A 20,537-nucleotide genomic window follows, 5' to 3' on the forward strand; every position below is an offset into this window, starting at 1 on the left:
GTACATTCCCTCATTTTATTTATATTTGAGAAAATTGAGGTTCAGAGAAATTAAGGAAATTTTACCTGTGGTTACGGAGAACAGGTAAGGACAAGATACTGGGTTTGAACCAACTGTTTCTGGATTCCAGATAGTGTTCTTTCTATTACATCATGTAGACACAACAATGGTCAGCCTTTCCCAATTGTTGGATGTCTGGGGTTTTTTTTCTTCAGTTTTTACTGTCATCAATAATAATATCAGGAATAAGAAATATCTTACTCAATTATACGTTGACCAAATGTTATAATTTTTGTTTTGAAAGTGTCATAGTGCTAATAACAGTCTCTCCATTTTTGGGTTAAATTTTTGTAGAAGCTGGTTAAAGGTGAACCAGAAATAGTAGAATAAGGTTAAGAAATACTCAGTGATTTTTTAGCATCTATGGAAAAGTTATAGAAATCAGATATTTAGTGTCTATGGTGGGTGGTATGTTTTTGGCCATACATACAATAAAGAAGTAGAAGAATGAATAATGACCTAGTTAAATGTTATAGTATAAGTGGATTAAATTTTAATTTGGTGACACTTTTCCAAAGTAAATCCAAATCTTTCCTTTTTATTCTTTACAACAAAGGCTTAAAAGTATCTTTTTCTTGTTTATTCACAAAAGAAAGGTGGTGGGAGAAGCTGTGGAAGATTCCAGAGTACATAAGGGGATGGGATGATCAACTGAAACACCATGTTCCGAGCCAACTCTTTGAAGGTGGTGTGACTAAGTTTGATCAGCTTCTGTAGAGCTGAATGTAACTAGTCACATTTATTGAGTGCTTTTAAAGACCCATTTGTGCTCTCTGATACTAAAATAAGTGTTAAAAATTATCTCTATCAAAAAACAATTTCACAGTGTGGCCTAAGTTTTTTGCATGTTATTGAGTTGCTTAAGTTTTATGAGTTGGACCAATTAAAGTTCAAAATCAGCTGTTTTGTTTTATCAGCTGTTTGTTTTAGCCTTCATTTTGCTTGGGTTGCAGAGCAAAGCAATGTTAGATGAAATAGATTTTGAATGAGGAAGTGTGTAGCCTGTGCTGTTTGAAATATTTTAGACTGGTCTTTTAGCAAGCAGTACAAACGCTGATATAACAACAGAAAATTATTTTGTGTCTGCTCAGAGTTAGAAAATGATTCTTTAATGTTGCTTTGACTTCTCTAACAACAAGTACAGGAGTCTGATATTGAGACTATTGATGACCAGAAAAGCCTTTATTTTAAGTGAGGATTTGTATCTTTGCCCATGGAAATAGAACTCATCTGGATATGTTCCTTGGAGATGATAGATTAAAAAATTGCCATTGGAGAACTGACTTGACCTTTGTGTCTTTATTTCACTCTACTTTCCCTTGGTCATGAAAAATTAGAAATGTTTTATGCCTTTTATCTCTGCATTAGTTTTCATAATTCTGAGGATTAACTGAATCTATGCAGTCTACCTTGGAAAAGCATTGCCTAAAAACCTTAACAGATTGGCTGTGGCATGACTATTTCTTTTACTTGCATAGACAGCTTAATTATGTGATGCATGAGTATTTATTTTGGAACTCATTTTCTCAAATTTAATTTCATGATTTCTTCTTCCCCTAGTTGATCTTTCTTCTTATTGAATTGTGGACATTATTTTTCATGTAGTTTCACTTTATAACAGTCTGCTGTTACTGATCACATTGAAGTGTTGATTTCATTCATTGAACTGAAACTGAGGAGAAAGAAGTTTGACAATATGATGTAGGAGCATTTGGACAAGAAAAGTAAAAGTCTCTAAAGTAGAGACCTTTTAAGTTGATGTAGCTTTCCTTTGGAAATCTAGATTACTTTATTTCCATTTGTAGGTTTGTAATTATCATGTATAGCTACCTTACAGAAGAGCTATTTCTAATACTGAAATAATGCTTTTTTTCTTTCTTTTACTGGCAGATGCTAGTTGGTAAAAATTATATTTGTTTAATAAGAGTAGGAAATTTAGGGACAGTTTTTCTAGTTTCTGATAAACATAAATTTCCTGGCCTTGATAATGGAATGAGGAAAATGAAGTGTGCACTGTCTGTACCTTGTAAATTTGTTGGGTAGGTGTCAAGTGGTACATTTTTTCTGCATTTTAAGTTGTCTCTAAGTTTGTCTCTCCTTGATCAAATTGACAAAATATTTTCATCTTACTTTTGAATTAACACAACTTAGAAACTTTATTCCTGTTGGAGAGCTAAGAGTAGACTAGAATGGAATGATCACTTTTCCACAAGTGGGAAATGAAGAATGTGCCTGGGGTCAATGAATTTGTGTTTTTAGAGATACCCCTTCCCTCCAGTCCTGAACAACGCCCCCTTTCTGTTAATGCATGTGGAATACATATGTCAAAAATCAAGCGTACTTTTTAGTGCTATATGTTGCTGGAAAATTTTTAGAACTGTTTTTCACATCTTGTAAAAATTTATTTTAAAATTTTAATAGTATTTCCATCTCGGCCTACTGATGATGAGTCCAGTAGTGATGAAACAAGTCATCAGCCCAGTCCTGCAATGAGAAGACGACGTGCTAGAAAGAAGACAATTTCTTGTTCAGAATCTGAAGATAGACCACTTAATGAACAGGAATGTGATTCTCCCAAGGAACAGGGGCACCAGCGCCACTTCAGTAGCAGCCTCAACAAATGTATTATCCTAGCTTTGGTGATTGCAGTCAGCATGGGTTTTGGACATTTCTATGGTAAGAATTGAGAACTAATCTATTATTACGGGCAGTCTGATGATACAATAGAGAGGTCAGTGTACTAAGTTCAGGCCTGTGTCCTGTTTAGTAGTGATTCTATGATCAATTAGAAGAATTCATGTGGTTATGATACTTCAGCTTTCTTCTCCTGTAAAATAGGATAATACCTATGAGTAATACTCATGTAGCAGATGTATATGTGTGTGCACATATATGTAAAACCTACACCTCTCTCACAAGGTTAATGTGGTAGAATGGCCCAAATGATAGATGTGCCATGAAAAGTATTAGAAGTATACATGTATAAGGGCTTTTAAGCATTTTTATTGTATTTTATAAAAAGATATTTGTCCTTTTTTTTTAGGTAGAATTAAAATACAGATTTTTACTATAATGATGACTGTAATGTTATGAGCAAAATAATTATTATAGTATTTAATTATAGTATAGTATTATAGTAATTAAATTAGTCATCCTAGCATCATGTCCTTGGGAATAGTGTAAAGATCATGAACTGTTTGTAAACTGCTTTTAAGATATTTAACTGAAATTTACATTTGAAATCTCTTACTATTACCTGTTTCTTAAAGTATTATATTTTGACTCTTGCTGTTGCTATGATTTAGTAAAATTTGGGATGTTTCCTCGTGACTTCCCTGTATTTTAATGTATCATTGGTTTTCCAATGCACTAAATTACTTATAAAGTGCTTTTTAAAGCATCTATAATTTAAGTGAAAAAGTGGAGGAAAATTCTTGATCACTTGTCCCTTTCAGGTACCATTGTCAGTGTAATTATTCTGTCAGCATTTTCTTTGTGTTTTAATAATCAGTTAGATGCCATATATGGCATCTTAAAATTTACAAGTGTTTCCCTCACTCATCTTGTGAGATATAAGTAGTACAAAGTATTAACCTCATTTTACAGCAAAAGGTTATTTAGGTTCAGAGAAGATGTCCCTTTCTTCAAGGTTACATAGCCAGTGACTGAGAGATCAATTTCAAATAGTTATTTCAATTTCCTTGCATTGTGTTGCCTCTCCCAAACAAAGGACAGAAAGGTTCAAAGTACACAGTCTCCTCTAACATCTGGACTCTTTGCAAAGAATTCAGATATACTGAGAGGGTTCTTAAAGAAAGGTGGGGAAATTTTGGGAAAAGATAGTACTGGCAGAAGGATGTTGAATTTCCAAAAAGAGCTCTTTTGGAAAGGATATGACTATTAACTTTGCTGATGTTCATATCCAATATGTACTTAATTCTGAACCATGTTCTCAATTTACCAGGTTAATCTAAAATTTAACTTTCCTATGCACCTTAACAAGAAACACTTCTTAAGATAAAAATTAAGAAAATACTCCTTGCCCCCTCCAATGGCAGCTAAAGTAATTTGCAGTTCCGTTAAGTTAGGAAATAAACAGATATCCAAACAGTTTGTTTTGCCAGAAAATCTTTGTGTAGCGGTAATAAGAAAAATGATATATTCCTAATTCCTCAGTGTATTGAAAGATTGCTACGTATCCCCAAGGTTTAATTTCTTAAATATGCCTCTCAGTAAATTGATGTCATTATGCCCACCTATTGTGAATTTTCAAAGGGACATACAGAAATGGGCTTCCAGGTGGTTACTTGTATAGCACTTTTCAATAGAGAGGTGAAAGGTATGTAAGCCAATCGGTTTTTTTTCTGGATATTTTATACAAAGTCAGCACAATACTAACACTTCTATATAGCATAAAAAAAGTTTATCCATATTTTGCTATAAAGCTCCAGTCCAATATTCTTATCCTTTACTTCCAATATTTAGCTTAAAAGTTAAACCCTATTATTAAAATTATTGTATAGCAAATATTTCCAAGCCCAGTGGGTGACCTGTCATGAGCATTCCAACCTATTAAAACTTAGTACAATGATATTACAATTTGAATACTTAGTTGGAGTTTTTTATAATGGACTATAAACAATATAGATCAAATTAATAATAACTACTATTTTCATAATGCTTTAAGATTTGCAAAGCACTGTACACATGTTATTTTATATTTTATCTATCTATTTGTAGAGAGGGTAGACTGGTGTAGTGTATTTTACAAGACCTGGTTTCAAATCCCACCTCTCACACAAGCTTTATGCCCCTTATCTCCACTCTACAGCCTCCCATCATTCAACTTTTATGTGCCTCTGGCAGCTCCCTCTGATTTACTAAATCATATAGCTTGACTGGGATTTGTGTTGGAGGAAGGAGTTTTCACATTGGGACTTCTTCCCAGTAGAATTCTTGTTCCTTTGATCTCATGCCTAGAATGTCCCTCTTTTCCCTCTTTAATTCCTATTCATCCTTTAAAGTCCAGCTTACATAATTATTCCCCCAGAATTCCCTAAGTTTGTCTCCCTCCCTTCCCCCCCAAACCACTACTGACAATTTCCATCCCTTCTAAGCTCTGAAAGTATCCCCCCTAAAATACTTCACATATTTTCATATGTATGTATATTTATATGTCTAAAAATGTTTTAACAGTTAACTGATGGACTTACTGGTTTTTATTGAATAAAATGTTATCTTTCCACAGGTAAACCTGCAGGTAATAAGAAATATCTTTTATTCTCTTGCTTAAAGAAACATTTAATACCAGAAAATATCAAAGTTAACCCAAGTGGCATAAAATATACCTATACATTGCATGGCCTTTGAGCATTTGGTAAAAAATTTAAAAATACTTAGGAAAAAAAGGTACCTGTTCATTGAGAACTCTTTCCCTATTTTTAAAAAATATTATAAAAATGGTATTTCAGTGCTTAGGAGTGATAAAACATTCACATTTACCTGTGTATTTTCTACACTAATCTATTCAGAGTAAGTGTGAAAAAGACATGACAACTAATTTTTCTGTAATTATGTCCTATGCTCCTAAATTGCTTTTTTGGTGATGAGAGTATAACTATAATGTAATATAATGAGCATAATGTGAAATAATGAGTGACTTAAAAAAAAATACCAGAACTTATGAAGTCAAGTAAGTGTTGCTCTTCAAAGTAATTACTCCTGGGATGCTGTCTATGTATTCCAATGTTATTGCCACTGCTCTTTGAAGTCATCTTTAGAGATAGTTTGAGCACTCATAAAATAAACAGGCAAAACAAGTATATTCAGTACTTTTAGTTTTATCATTGGACCCAAACAATGACCTAGCTACATTATCCATGAGATTTAGCTATATTCAAAAATCAAATTCACACTCAAAAGGGCAAATATTAGAATATCTGTTGGGAATGTTCTAGATAACGTTCTACAGTCTCTGCAAACTGTTCCAGCAAAGGAATTCCAAAAATATTTCTGGTCCAGTGGCAATATCATTGGAAAGGATAATGTACCCTCAAGGATTACTTTGAAGGAAACACATACTTGGATGTAGAAAGTTCTGGTGTATTGAGACACACAAATGCATAATCCAATGCACCCAAACTCTCTAATATAATCTTAGTGGCCTGAATGTAGGATACATCCCCAAAATAAAGTCTTTGAAATAAAAAAAGTACAGGTGTACACTGAAAATTAATGCCATGTATAGTTCATATCGGAGTTGAAGTCATATTAGTGGGAAGAATTTTGTTCATATTTTGTATATTTAACACGATCATAGATGGAATTATTCAGTATTTAAATTTTTAGTCTCAGTTCTCACAGCCCTCCAAAAGGTTACTAATTGCTTTCTAATCCGGGGGTCTTAGCCCTTATCTTCCTTGACCATAGTTAGTAGAAACATTTGTTTTTACTGAGCATCTTCTTTTTGATAATCTATCATCTCGTGGTTTAACTTGTGTCCTTCAGTGTTTTATGCTTGACCATCATCTCTTTCCTACACTCTCATCTTTGTTGATGCTATCTACTCTGACTTTAGTTATTACTTTTCAGATGTACATACATATATATGTATATTTCAGGTCTATATCCAACCTGTTTCCAGAACTAAATTCCATATTTCTAACTTTTTGCTGGATAGCTCCATCTGTATATTTAATCAGCATCTCAAATTCAACATATCCCATCATAGGAAAATTTCACAAGTTCCATAAATAATATTGCATGTAGAATACAATAATAAATTCATGCAAAGATATAAAATCTTTGATTTTATAAAAAGATATATATTTTATAAAAAAAGATAAAATAAAATTATGCAAAATATAAAAAGGAAGTGGTCTCTAGTATCTTGGAGCTTATAGTCTAATACAGGTATAAGGTTAAACATTCTTAAAACACAAGGTTCTGTGATTGTGTCAGTTTGGATGTTTCTCTTAAGATACAATTTATAACCCATTCTTGTCTGCCCATATTGTGTGACTTTTCTTCAGGTTGTCTTATAAATTTTCCATAGTGTAGTCTACCACTTAGTACGTTAAAGGCTTTCTTCACTTTTTCTTCACAGATACTAGTGAGTACTTGGGCAATCCATTTGCTGTCCCTCATCCTCTCTACATGAATGTCCAGTCTTCTTTTTCTATCTTATGTTTTCCTGATAACATCCTGAACTCTTGTTTTCCAAAGTTCCTCATTTGTGATATATTGTGGCCTGTTCATACCCACCAAGTGCCTTCTCTGTTACCCCTAGTGATAGTAATTTTCAATTCTTTGGATCCTGTCTTTTATGTCTGAGTTATAAAATAAACATGCATAGATAATTCTAATTAAGAAACATATTAGAGAGGCCTGAGGAGGACTGGCATTATCATTACTGATTAGAGTGTGGGGAGAAAAGTCACCAGGAAAAGCTTTATAGGGGAAGAATTATGTGGGTTGGACTTTAAATGAGAAGCTTAAACAATAGAAACTTAAAAAGGGAAGAAATAGCATTCTAGGCCTAGGAAACTTTGTGATCAAATGCACAATAATCCAAAAAAATACAGGGAATAAAATAGTAGTTTCATGGAAAATAGAATAGGGGAGTATGTTCATAGGATCATAGATTTAGGGCTGGAAGAGACCTTAGAAGTCATAATTTACATTAGGATATTTGCAGTGGATTAGGAGAGGCAGAGGCAGGAGATATTATAGAGGTATAATTGATAGAACTTGGTAACCAGTTGTATATAAGAGATGAGAGAAGGGATCTGAGCCACTCCTTTGCCCTTAAAAATAACTATGACATGTCAGAGATTGAGAAATACCATGGCTTAATGGATATTGTGCTTGTCTTGTGGCCCGGAAAAGCTAGGCTTAAGTCTTGCCTCTGATACAAACTCCTGGGAGACCCTGGACAAGTCATTTAATTTCCCAGTACTTTGGACACTGATAACTGTAAGTTGCAGAGAAAGTTCTGACCTGCATTGCTAGAGGGGGTTTCTGTATATGGGAGTTCCCTGTATAGATGAAATCACAGGTTCAGTCCCCATCCCTATTCTTATGTCAAATATAACATCAGGGTTTCTAATATGGAGTGCTAAGTTACTGGCATTGATGAAACTAGTGAATAAAAAAGAAATGCATTTAGGGCAAAAATCATAAGCTTTGCTTTGTGAATGTTGTATTTAATATACTAGTGGTAGTTTCTTCCAGGTAGGGATAACTCTGTAGCTAGTTGGGAGGTGTGTATCTTTAGCTCAGAGGTGAAAATTCAGATTTGAGAATAAGTGAAAGATCAGCTAGATGATAAGTGACTCTTCTCATCCCTCCCCCCCCCCGCCGTAATCATCACTAACTCTTCTTGCCCCTAGTTGTATTTTCTGTTGACGATGCCACTGTTCTCTCAGCTACTCGGCCATGTTAGGTTCCTCTTTGGCTCTTTCCTTGCTCCATGCCGAGTCAAATGCTGTGCAATTTTGGTTGTACTCCACACCCTATCTTGAATCCCTTCTTCCTTTTCATTTCTCCTCCCACTATCATAATGGCCTGCTTCTAGTCTTCTCGTCACCCTTTCCAGACCATGTTTCTCATCACTGACCAAGTCATCTTCCTAACTCCCCACTGTGATCAAGTTATCTCTCCTAAAATTTTTTTTACCTGCTTATGATTCCATAGGCCTATAGAACATTCTATTCAGTACAACTCCTGATCTTGGCATATAAAGCCCTTCAAGTTTGCCCCATCCTACTTTCAGATCTTATATATTATTCTCCTTGATGTTTGGTGGTTGAGCCATCCAAACTTTTGGCATGTTCATACCATTCCCATTCTGCCTTCTCCTTGTTTCCATATATTTTGCTCCTGTTTATGCCCAATTCTTGGAATTGTTGGGATATTTCAATTTTTTTAAAGGCCCAATTCAAGAGCTTCACATCATCCTTTCTTTCTGCTCTTCTCCATTCTTCTCCTGCTTGAAACCAATTTCTTTGGTGTGAAAATGTCTTCTAACATTTTGCCCTTGACTTAGAATTCTTTGTCCTTTGTACTTACCACATTCTGCTTTGTTTCACAGTTACTTGTGAATATGTTTTGTATGCTTAGTTTGTAAAGTCTGGTATTCTATTAATCTACTAGGTCTATTAGTTTTGAGATCTATTTCAGATCTTTTCTCAGCTTTGGTAGCTATCATGAAAACCATGAGAATAGATTATATTTATATAAATAGAATATTGAGAGAACCAGGAGGTCTAGGGCAAAGCACATAAGTAGATAGCAAGGGGAAGAAGAGGAGATTAAAAAAGAAATATAGAATAAAACTTGGATAGTTTTACAGTTTTAACTCCTAGTGAAGTTCATATTAGCTCAGTTTTACTTGTCTAGTAATCAGTAGCATCTGTGACCCTATTTGGATATTTTTTGGCAAAGATTCTGGAGTAGTTTGCCATTTGCCATTTCCTTCTCTGTCTCATTTTACATATGAGAAAAATGAGGCAAATAGGGTTAAGTGCCTAGGGCCACACAGCTAGTAAGTGTGTCTGGATTTGAACTCAGTAAGATGTGTTCTTGACTTCAGGCCCACAGCTAGGTGGGTCAGTGGATAGAGTGCTGAGCCTGGAGACAGGAAGACTTGAGTTCAAAATTGAGTTTAAAATGGAGAATTAAAAAATGTCTAACAGACAAGTTGGTGGTGCCTGCCTGGAAATCAGGAAGGAGAATAGGGCTCTCGCTATAGATCTGAGAGTTATCTGTGAAATAAATGAACCTCTATAGAAAGGAGAGACGAGGTCCTGAGAGAGAGCCTTTGGGTACACCTACAGTCAGTGGGCATAAGATAGATAGTAAACCAGCAAAGTTAAAAGGGTAGGAAGTTAAAACTGAGAGTGAACAGTGTCACAAAGAGAGGAGAGAGTCTGCAGCAGAGGGGAGGGTACTTGATAGCATCAAATGCAGAAATTTAGAGGACAAAAATTGAAAAAAGGCTATTTGTTTGCTTATTAAATCATTGGAAATTTAGGGCTGGAGTTTGTTGAATGATGAAGCCAGAAGCCAGATTGCAGAGGGTTAAGAAGGTGAGAGGAAAGAAAGTAGAGGCTGAATATGGGAACCTTTCTAAAAGGATTTGCCTGAGGACAGAAGGGGAAATAGAAAATAGAGGCGATGATATGGAGGAGACTTGGAACTTCCAATAGACAACAGAAAGGAAGCTACAGATTGGGAAAGATTGAAAATTCGAGGTAGGATTATAGTGGGGATGATCTGCAGAAGACAGGAAGGGAGGGGAACAAGGAGACGTGTAATTTAAGCACTTTTGGAATCTATAGTTTTTACATGACAGTTTTGGTTGTTATTTGTCTTGGGTCCAAGATAGCCTTCCCACATAAATTATTTTTAAGACATTATGATGTGCTAATAATATGAAGAAGTGGTACTGTTTCAGGCCAAGAGAACTCTTTAAGTTCTCATATTGAAAGCCTGTGGTCAATCCATTGGTTGACATGCATCAGTCAGGCAGGCATTAGGTAATTTGCATTAGTTGAAGGATTTTCCACAATGTTATCATGGATGCATTGGCACATCATTGACCAATCTTAACCACATCTCATTAAGCAGAACTGGTGGCAGCTGGAAATTGGGATAAGGTTTAAGTAAAGTACTTTATAAGGGGTATTAAATTATTTTATCATTATTTCTCTATCCATTTCTGTAAACTGAGCCTGGTAACTTGAATTGTTTTTATTGAGTTAAGTCTCCATAAATATAGTACAGCAGTCCATAAGTTAGTTTTTAGTAAAAAAAAAAAAAATGTTAATCAACTTTGGTAGTCTATGTTTGTAGCTATCATGAAATACTTTTATTTAGTTTGTTGTGAATCTTTTAGGATTTGGTTTTAATTACATTATAGGACACTTCAGGTAATTCAGTAAGACTGACTAGCTAAAGTATGAAAATTATTTTATGGATGACTGCTGAAATTCATAGAAGATTGTTTTTATGTATTCTCTTGGCTAGCATTTGACATTAGTTTTTATTAGGTGAAATCAATAAGTTGATTCTACAAAGTAACCTAAATTAGCCCATAAAAGGTCTATAGAAAATGACCCCTTATTCTTTTTTTTAATAAATAGGATTAAATTTGACAAACATTTGTTAAACTTCTGTGTGCATGACAGGATGTTAAGGAAAGGGGAGAAAAGAACAAGCATTTGTTAAGTACCAAAAGCACAGTAGCGTTTTATAAACATCTTAGTGCAGAGACAAAAAAAAAATAAGATTGTCCCTGATCTCAATAAACTTATGGGATTTAGAATTGGAAGTATTCTTGGAGATCATCCCCCAGCATTTTAGATAAGAAAATTGAGGCCCACAGAAGCTGACCCAAGATTACACAGGTATTAAGTAGCAAAGCCAAACATCACTCCTCTGACTCCAGAGGTGGGTTGTTTTTGTTTGTCTTTGTGGCCTCCCCCTACTCCAGTCTTTTAAAAATTGAAATAAAATAATGAAAAGGAACCTGTTATTATTGACATGGAGTTAGCATGATGTAATTGAAAGAATACTTGACTACAGGACATTACTCCTAGGGTTTACAACTCTGTGCTGTGCTCTGTTATGTGCTCCATGAAGAGCATATGTAATTTCATTTCTGTGGTCCTCATTGTTCTCACATCTCAGTGAAGGGGCTGGTTAGGCTGGATATTCTCTAACTTCATGTCCAGCTTCAATTTTAAGTAAATATATATTGTTATGACATAAAATATGAGGTTTCCCTTTCATTACAGGACAGAATGTTAAAAGAATGGAAATAGTTTCTTTAAGCAAAGTTGATAAATTTGGAGGGATGAAAAGAATGTTAGAAGAAAAGTATGGTACTAGGTAAACATTTTAGATGTTTCTGTACTAGAAAAGGTAAATGAATACATATCAGGTATTGAACAATATTAAACTTTTTACATGACATGTTAATTTGTCTCTTCTGGCATTTTTATTTAGGTCCTTTACTATCAGGATTTTTTTGATTTTCTCTATTTATCACTCTCCTATCCTTCAAAAAAATATTAATAAAAATAGGAGTCAGTTACTGATGCAACATCTTGTTGCTTCCTGCAAAAGCACCTATTTCATGATAATTGCATCATATAAAATTTGGCAGATTAAAAATGAGATGTTTACCAAATGCATTTTTTACTCTATTAAACTGTGGGGTTTTTTGTATGCATGAAGCATGTAGCAGCATGTATGTAGCATGTATGTCTAAGCAGTTTGCATAGTATATTTTAAAGTAGATAATAAATACGTCAGCTTTTATTTAATCTAAGCTCTTTCTTCTGAGAGGACAGTAGAATTGTGGCTTTCTTAAGAGTCTCCTAAAGTTGTGCTTACATGGGGCCCTGCCAAAATTAACTTTAAGAGTGGAATTATGACAATATTTGGTGGTTTTTCTCCCTTCCCTATTTTTGGGCTGCATCCATAACATATACGGTATGGAAAAATAGAGCTGAAAATTAAGTTGCATTTCCATTTCTGTTCATGGCTTGTGTTGCAAACAGATAACATGCCTCAGAGATATTGTGGGTTTGATTCCAGACAACCACAATAAAGCAAACATTACAATAAAGCGGGTCACATGAATATTTGTTGTTTCCCAGTGCATATAAAAGTTATGTTTACTTCAAGCTGTAGTCTATTAAGTGTGTAATAGTATTATGTCTAGAACAATGCACATACCTTAATATAAAAACTTTTAATACTTTATTACTAAAAAGTACTAGCCATCACCTGAGCTTTCAACGAGTCCTAATCTTTTTGCTGGTGGAGGGTCTTGCCATGATATTGATGGTTGCTGACTGATGAGGGTGGTGATTGCTGAAGGTTGGGGTGTCTGTGGCAATTTCTTAAAATAAGACAACAATGAAGTTTCCTGCAACCCACTCTTCCTTTCACTTGAACACTTAGAGGCCATTGTAAAATTATTACTTGACCTAATTTCAATATTGTTGTGTCAGGGAATAGGGAGAGTAGAGGAGAGGGAGAGAGATGGGGAAATGGCCAGGCAGTGGAGCAGTCGGAACACATGCCTTATTTGTTAATTGTTTGCTGTCTTATGTGAGCACAATTCATAGCACCTCAAAATAATTACATTAGCAACTTCAAAGTTTACTGATCATAGACTACCATAACATGTTAATAAGGAAAAAGTTTGAAATATTGAGAAAATTAGCAAAATGTGACAGAGACACAATATGAGAACATGTTGGAAAAATGGTGCCTTTAGACTTTCTCTGACACAGGGTTGCCACAAACCTTCAATTTATAAAAAGATGCATTATCTACAAAGTGCAGTAAAGCAAAGTGCAATAAAACGAGGTATGCCTGTGTAAAACTGAACTTTGTGGGCCTCATTTTCTGCCTGTGTAAAAGGAGAGCAGTACTATGTTCTTCCTTACAGAGGTTTTCAAAAACAAAACACCCCAGTAAGTTGTTAGTTTTTCTTTAGTTTTGTTGTCATAAAAAAAAAATAATAATGAAACTTCACTCTCCTGTGTTGGTGTACATGAAAAGTTAAGGACATTTAACTTAGCTTATTATTTTTGTCATTAATTAACATTTAGTCATTCAGTAACCTCATTTATCCAGATGCCAAGCCACCAAAAGCTCAGATAACTAGAATTTTTCAAGTATTGCATTCTAACGTATACATTTTAAAAAATTGTTTATGATGAACTTAGACATTTCATTATATTCAAAACTGATGAGAAGTATTGCATGTGAAGCCGACTCTGTTGACAACTTAAGTATATTTTAAATTTAATGTGATAGTAACAAAACCTGCCTGTGTTCCCTACTTAATACACAAAGGACAGAAGAAAGTTTTATTTCATTTATTTATAATTTATACCTCCCTTTTGCGGTCATTACTTACAGATTATACTCCATACTACTAATAACTCTCTTGGAGCAATAAGAAGAGTCATGCAGAATCGGAAACAAAACACACAACACATTGTTCATGTCTGCACATGCTCTGACAGTAGAGTTCATGATGGTGATTATGAGGTATAAAATCCTCCAGTATCTTCTTAGTCAAATATTAAATTATATTCTGCATACTTTTAATAATTATAATTCTTTTGAAAATTATGAATTCCAGGATATATTAACATTAGTTTACTAGGACACCATATTTTCCCCAAATAGTCTAGATAAATGAGATTTTACTGTCCTTTGGGTAAAATAGCAGATTTCTAAAATGAAAAAATGAAGTTACAAATTATAGTTTTGTTTGATTTATATATAAAGGAGAAATTTAATAAATATTGTTTTAGGTACCATTCAGATTCAAAAACGTCAGGAACTAGTCAGAAAGATACATGCCGAAGAATTGAATGGTGTGAAGGATTATCTTTACCAGTGTCAGCAGGAACATGGGTCTTCTGGTGATAAGGTGGGTATTAATGTTTCCTCTAGATTCTTTTTAACCCTTATAAGCATGCTACATAAAAAAGACCTTTTGAAGACAAAGTGTTTGCATATAGTATTGGGCTGACATAAGATAATTTGTAAAAACAAAATTCAATTGATATTATCATTTTATAGCTTGGTAATTAGATAAGTACTTTATTAACATAACAAACATTGCCATGAAATACCTCAGTTGTCTGCATGAAACTAGTATGTTCCTATTACTTTATTATAACTATTTGGCTCTCTTAGGAGTCTTTAAGAACTTCTCTAGGACTAATAACCTTTCCAGTTTCTTAATACCACTGAATACTTGATAATTTGTAGTATTTCCTTTCCCTTGAAATAATTCATTGACTAAAAATACATGGTTTCATTTAAACCATGGCATAACCAACAGACCCTCCACTGAAGTCTGAAGGCCGTGCGAACAGGATACCTGGAAGACAGTAAGGGTTTCAGGGGTGGCACAGGTGAAGAGGGAAAGCATTTCAGGCCTAAATTATTCCATACTACCCTCACTCATATAAAATGAATTAAGTAAGGAGGTCCTTCAAAGATATTTCTCAAGTTCTGTGGATGATATATGTTAGCTGGATAAATGACATGTAGATAAGAGTACTGCCACACTTCATGAAGTTTGTGAACCCAAGTCTTCCTCAAAATGCACTTTGTCTGAGGGAAGTTTGCCGAGTATTTTATCCATAGCGTTAGTGTATTTTTACCCACTTGTTCTACATTTAGTAGTTCATTAGATACTTTGAAAGTACAACCAAGACCAGCTATCCCTCAAATTCTCCTTCAGTTGGGCCTTCTTGTGGGCCCAGATAAGCGGTTGGTTCTTCCATGTTCTCAGCAAGATGTGAGATGCCTGTCTGCAACATCTTCTAGCTGTGGAAAGCTTCTCTTGGCTATGTGGCAAACTTCTTGAGGTGTTCCTTAAGCAGAAACACTTTTCTCTCCCAAAAGGAGTTAACTGGCTGTAAGCCCTTTGCTTCTGGAGTTAGCAGTAGTTGCCAGTTAGGCAGATACAGAAGCCTGCTGTGCCCATGCTGCTCTGTCAGTATTTGGGAATTTCTTCCTTTGTCATTTAATGTTAAAGGAACCAGCAAAGGTGACAGCAAACAAGTGGATTAGTGTGTGAAGGTGCCTTTGTTGACATATAGTTTACATGTTGTAGTAACAACAACAAAGAGGCCGGGCTCAGTCTGGGCATTTGACCTATTTTTTTTTCTTTTTCACAAGTGTACCTCTCACCCTCAACACAATTAAAATTAAGTGAGGAAAGTTAGTAATGATAAGCTTTCTGTATTAACATAATACATTAAGATGTTAGGAGCTGGAACATGTCCTGCCAAGAGATTTTGTTTAGGTAGGCAACTATGATAGTTTTGGAGAGCCTTCTTTAAAAATAAACCAGTAAATGACTTGTGAATACTTATCATTAGAAGGATTGTTCATTATATCTCTAGGCTGATGTTATAAAATTCTTATACCGTGTAGCATGTGACAAATGTAAACATTGCTTAGCGATATTTTTCTCCATATAATACGCTTGCTGTGCGTACGTAGATAATAAAGGTAACAGAGTTTTTTTTTATATTATCATTAGGTAAATAATATTGAAGTCTTTCTTTAAAAACTTTTTTTTTTCTTTTCAAAAATGTTAGTCACTGAGAGAAAATCTTGCATCATGTTTGAGGCTTACTGAAGCAGAGAAGATAGCCTTTGAAACACAGAGGAAAAGCCTCACTACAGAAAACCAGCATTTAAGAATGTCTCTGGAGAAGGAAGAAAAAGCTTTTTCCTCCTTACTAGAAGAGTTAAGGAAACTAAGGGAGCAGATTCGGAATTTGGAAGATAAAGAAACAAGTACTGAATTGATAGTTTCTGAAAATCACAAACTTAAACAGCATTTAGAAAAAGAAAAGGAAAAGACTCATAGCGTTCTCAGTCAGAAGGAGACCCTCTTGGCAGAAGCACAGATGCTAAGGAAGGAACTAGAAAAAGAACGACAAACGACCATTGCCTTAAGGGAAGAGCTGGATCTTTTAAGCAGTAAGCAATCATCAGGTGATGCAGATTCTCCCAATACGTTGCCTGAAAATAAGGAAATAGAAATTTTACGAGGAAGATTAACAGAGTTGGAATGGAAACTAAACTTTGAACAACAACGATCGGATTTGTGGGAAAGATTGTATGTTGAAGCAAAAGATCAAAGTGGAAGACAAGAAAACGGTGAAAAAAATAAAGGTAGTAAGGGAACTAACAAAGCTAAGAAGTCTAAAGATACCTTGTTTGGTTCAGTTAAGGAAACTTTTGATGCCATGAAGAATTCAACAAAGGAGTTTGTAAGGCACCATAAAGAAAAGATTAAACAGGCTAAAGAAGCTGTTAAGGAAAACTTGAAAAAATTTTCAGATTCTGTTAAGTCTACCTTCAGCCATTTCAAAGATACTACTAAAAATATCTTTGAAAAGGGGAATAAAAAATTTGGAGATAAAAGAGATGAAGCTACTAAAAAAGCAAAAACTGTTTATCGTGAATATTTGCATCCTCAACCTAGACCATCTTCAAAAAACACGTATCATAAAAGCCCCAGCATGGCAAGATCAGGAAGAAAACAGAAGTCAGTTCAGTTTGAAACATTTGGGAAAAACACAAATTCACAGAAATGTAGCACGAGCCAAGACTCAGTAAGAAATCACCACTTTTTAAAAAACCCTTCTGATTTGTTTGAATGTGGTCCTCAGGAAAAGCCACCAGTTCAATTTGATACATTTGGTAAAAACGCATACTCCCAGAAAGGCACCACTGGTAAAGACTGTGTGAAAAATTATCACCGTCTAGCAAAAGGTTGTTCCAGCGTTTTTGAATGTGCTCATCAGGAATCTATTAGCCTTTTCAACAGAGTATTAGACCCTGTAAGAATAGATGAATTTAATCAATTAATGCAAAGATATGTGCAACAGGAAGTAAATGACTTCCATCACTGGGGAGAACTTCAGCAATTCATCAATAAGTTTTTCCATAACAGTGTCTTTATTCATGATCAGATGTTGTTCACTGACTTTGTTAATGATGTTAAAGATTATCTTGAAGACATGAAGGAATATCAAGTAGATAATCATGGAGTGTTTGAGGATTTGGATGACTATATATATAGACATTTCTTTGGTGACACATTTTCCCCTCAGTATGGACCCAGGTTGGTTTCTATAGTAACATATGATTCATATGATTGGAATAGCTTTTAAATATTATGGATAGCTACAGATTATAAAAGTTTCTTTGATAATATTGAAAAATTGAAATGAGCAAGTTTTTTTCCCCTACTAGATGGGAATTTTCCCAGGTAGTTCCAGGTTGAATTATGGATACAAAAAAATATTGCCTTGAAAAAAAACTGTCAAAAATGTAGAATCTTAAAATTAATTTTTTCCTCTTCCCTAATATAGAGATGAAATTTTATTAGCCTATTTATCTTTCAAAACCACCCAGAAACTTATATTTATATATAAAATGGTATTTTGAACATACTTGTTTTGATTACAAAAGTCCCAAGTTTAAAATACAGCTTATAGAAATCTGTCCCTAGTTTTTTAATCACACTGTATATACTATGATGCCTCCCTTGTCTTTTGTCAAAACAATAACATTTTTCTGCTTTTCATTTCTACTGGTAGAAAAAATACATTCACTGAAAACCCTTAATTTTGGATACATATGACAACTGAATAAGAGGATACAGATGGTTCAAATTTCTCATTTCAAAAGGAGAAGCTGCCAGACAGGTTTTCAGCAGTATCCTCTGTTTCTGTTATTATACATTTATAAGTATTTTGGAAATGAAAAATGGAAAGATTTGAGAGCCAGCAGATGAGGCCTTAATAATAAGAGATAATAGAGACCTCTTCTTTTCTGTGCATATTTCCTGCAGTGTGGCTTCTCTACCAAAAAGAAGGAAACTCAGTTTCCTGTAAGTAGCCCAATGATTGAGGGTATTCATGTTTTAGCATCATCCCATGATTATTTTACATTTCTTAATCATAATACTTGTGTGATTAATTTTTGAAATATGAATTTCAAGGCATACATGCTATCCCAACAAAATTACTAATCTCAACTTAAGCTCATTTGCTTCTATAGTCATTTTCAGTTCAGTTATTTAATTATCATTTAAGGTTACACACATACAATAGAAGATTGAGAATTTTGCATAATTACAGTAAACTGGGTCATGTAACTACCAGTGAAGACAGGATTTGCTAACTATATTAATTATGTAAAGGAGATTTCAATGAATGTTTAATGGAGAACTTAAACTTTTAGAACTGCCTTGAGTATTTTAAAAACAAATGATTAGATATAAACAGCTGATATAGTATGCCATTCTCATCTATTAAAAACATTTTCCCCAAGGAACTCTTAAGAGACAAAATTCTGCCTTTTTCCAATCTTTATATTGTCCAACAAATAGTTATGAATGTTTTCTGTATGCCTAGCACCTTAGGTTACACAAGAACACATGATTCCATATTATAGAGCTTTTAAGGGGAACACGCATTTATTAAATGCTTACAGTGTGCCAGGCACTGTGCTAAACTCTTTACAAATATTATCCCATTTGGTCCTCACAACAGACTTGGGAAGGTAGGTGCTATTTATTATCTCCATTTTATAATTGAGGAAACTGAGGCAGATAGAGGTTAAGTGACTTGCCAAGTAGGTGTATAAGGCTGGATTTGAACTTGGCTCTTCCTGACCTTAAGCCCAGCACCGTATTTGTTGTACCACCTAGCTCTTAATCTAATTGGATTGGGAAGTAGGCATTATTATTGTCTTCATTTTACAAGTGAAGAAACTGAGGCAGACAAAGATTAAATGCCTTGCTCAAAGTCACACACCTTTGCATAGAACTTGCACTTAAAGGAGTAGGAGAGAAAAGACAAAATTGGGGTGAAACAAGACAAAGGCACAGTAGTAGGAGCGTAAGCATGATTCATAAAAGTGGGTTAACCTGACTGTATGTGAAGGTTCACGATGGGAAGTCATGGGAGAGAAGTTTGGTTAGTCATTGGAGAGCCTTGGCAAATGACAGGCTTAGAAACTTGGACTTGGTCCATTAAGGAGCAGATTCTTAAAGCAGAAAAAAATGGTGAGAGGGTTGTTTTGTGGAAGGAAGGCTCACAGTAAGTAGAGACTCAAAGAAGGTAGGAGAGCTTTTAGGCTATCGTAGTAATCCAGACACAAAGTATCATTCCCACTAATAAAATTGTAATTCTTTTAAGAATTAGTATGGTTCTGCTCAATTTTAATGTATCATTTTTAGAATTTAGCTCTTTAAAAATAGGTTGTTTTTATTTTTACATAACTATAGCCTTTCAACATATCCTTCCCTTTTGATACCCAGTAAAATAACTTCTTGTAACAAAGAATATGAAGGGAGAAAGGGGAAGCTGATTCAGTGCAACTTCCACATCAACCTGTCTATAGATGCAATGTAGTGCTCCTGTAGTTCTCACCTCTTTAAGTAAGACAGGGAGCGCATTTTCTCATCTCTTTTTGGGGGCCAAATATGGTCATTTGTTGAAGATTTTTAACTAAGATTTTGTCCTTTCATTTTTTAATGAAATCCTCTTTTAAGCCAAGAAGATACAATAAAAAGATTGCATTTATTAATTAGATGGTTTTTCTATTTTTAATCATTTATATATGCAGAATTCCTGCTGTGGAGAGTCTGATGAGTTTATGGGGGGAGGGGACAAGAGGGTTAAAAGGATATTAGAAAAATATTCATGAAGAAATATACTTAATATACTGTAAAACTGGGTATTTCAGGGATAATTTTTTTTTAAGTTCTTAAGCCACTTATTGACTTTAGCATTTTTTTTTCAGAGGGTTGTTTAAATTTTAATGGAGAAAAATCTTTATTTTCTTTCCCTAATTTTAAAGGAATTTTTTTCTAACATAGAAAAAAATGTGTTTACTGCTTTCAG

The 20,537-nt window shown here is 34.4% G+C and overlaps 1 protein-coding gene across 3 annotated transcripts in view; it reads left to right on the forward strand.

Moving 5' to 3' along the window:
* Positions 1-20,537, forward strand: part of CCPG1 (cell cycle progression 1) — a 70,024-nt gene that overhangs the window by 38,509 nt on the left and 10,978 nt on the right. For all 3 annotated transcript variants that reach the window (XM_072615959.1, XM_072615967.1, XM_072615953.1), the window contains exons 6-8: positions 2,482-2,736; positions 14,403-14,521; positions 16,209-17,746. In XM_072615959.1, the coding sequence (XP_072472060.1) occupies positions 2,482-2,736; positions 14,403-14,521; positions 16,209-17,746 (1,912 nt within the window). The remainder of the gene's footprint in view (positions 1-2,481; positions 2,737-14,402; positions 14,522-16,208; positions 17,747-20,537) is intronic.

This window comes from Notamacropus eugenii, chromosome 1 (genome assembly GCF_028372415.1).
Source record: "Notamacropus eugenii isolate mMacEug1 chromosome 1, mMacEug1.pri_v2, whole genome shotgun sequence".
NCBI classification, from domain to species: Eukaryota; Metazoa; Chordata; class Mammalia; order Diprotodontia; family Macropodidae; genus Notamacropus; species Notamacropus eugenii.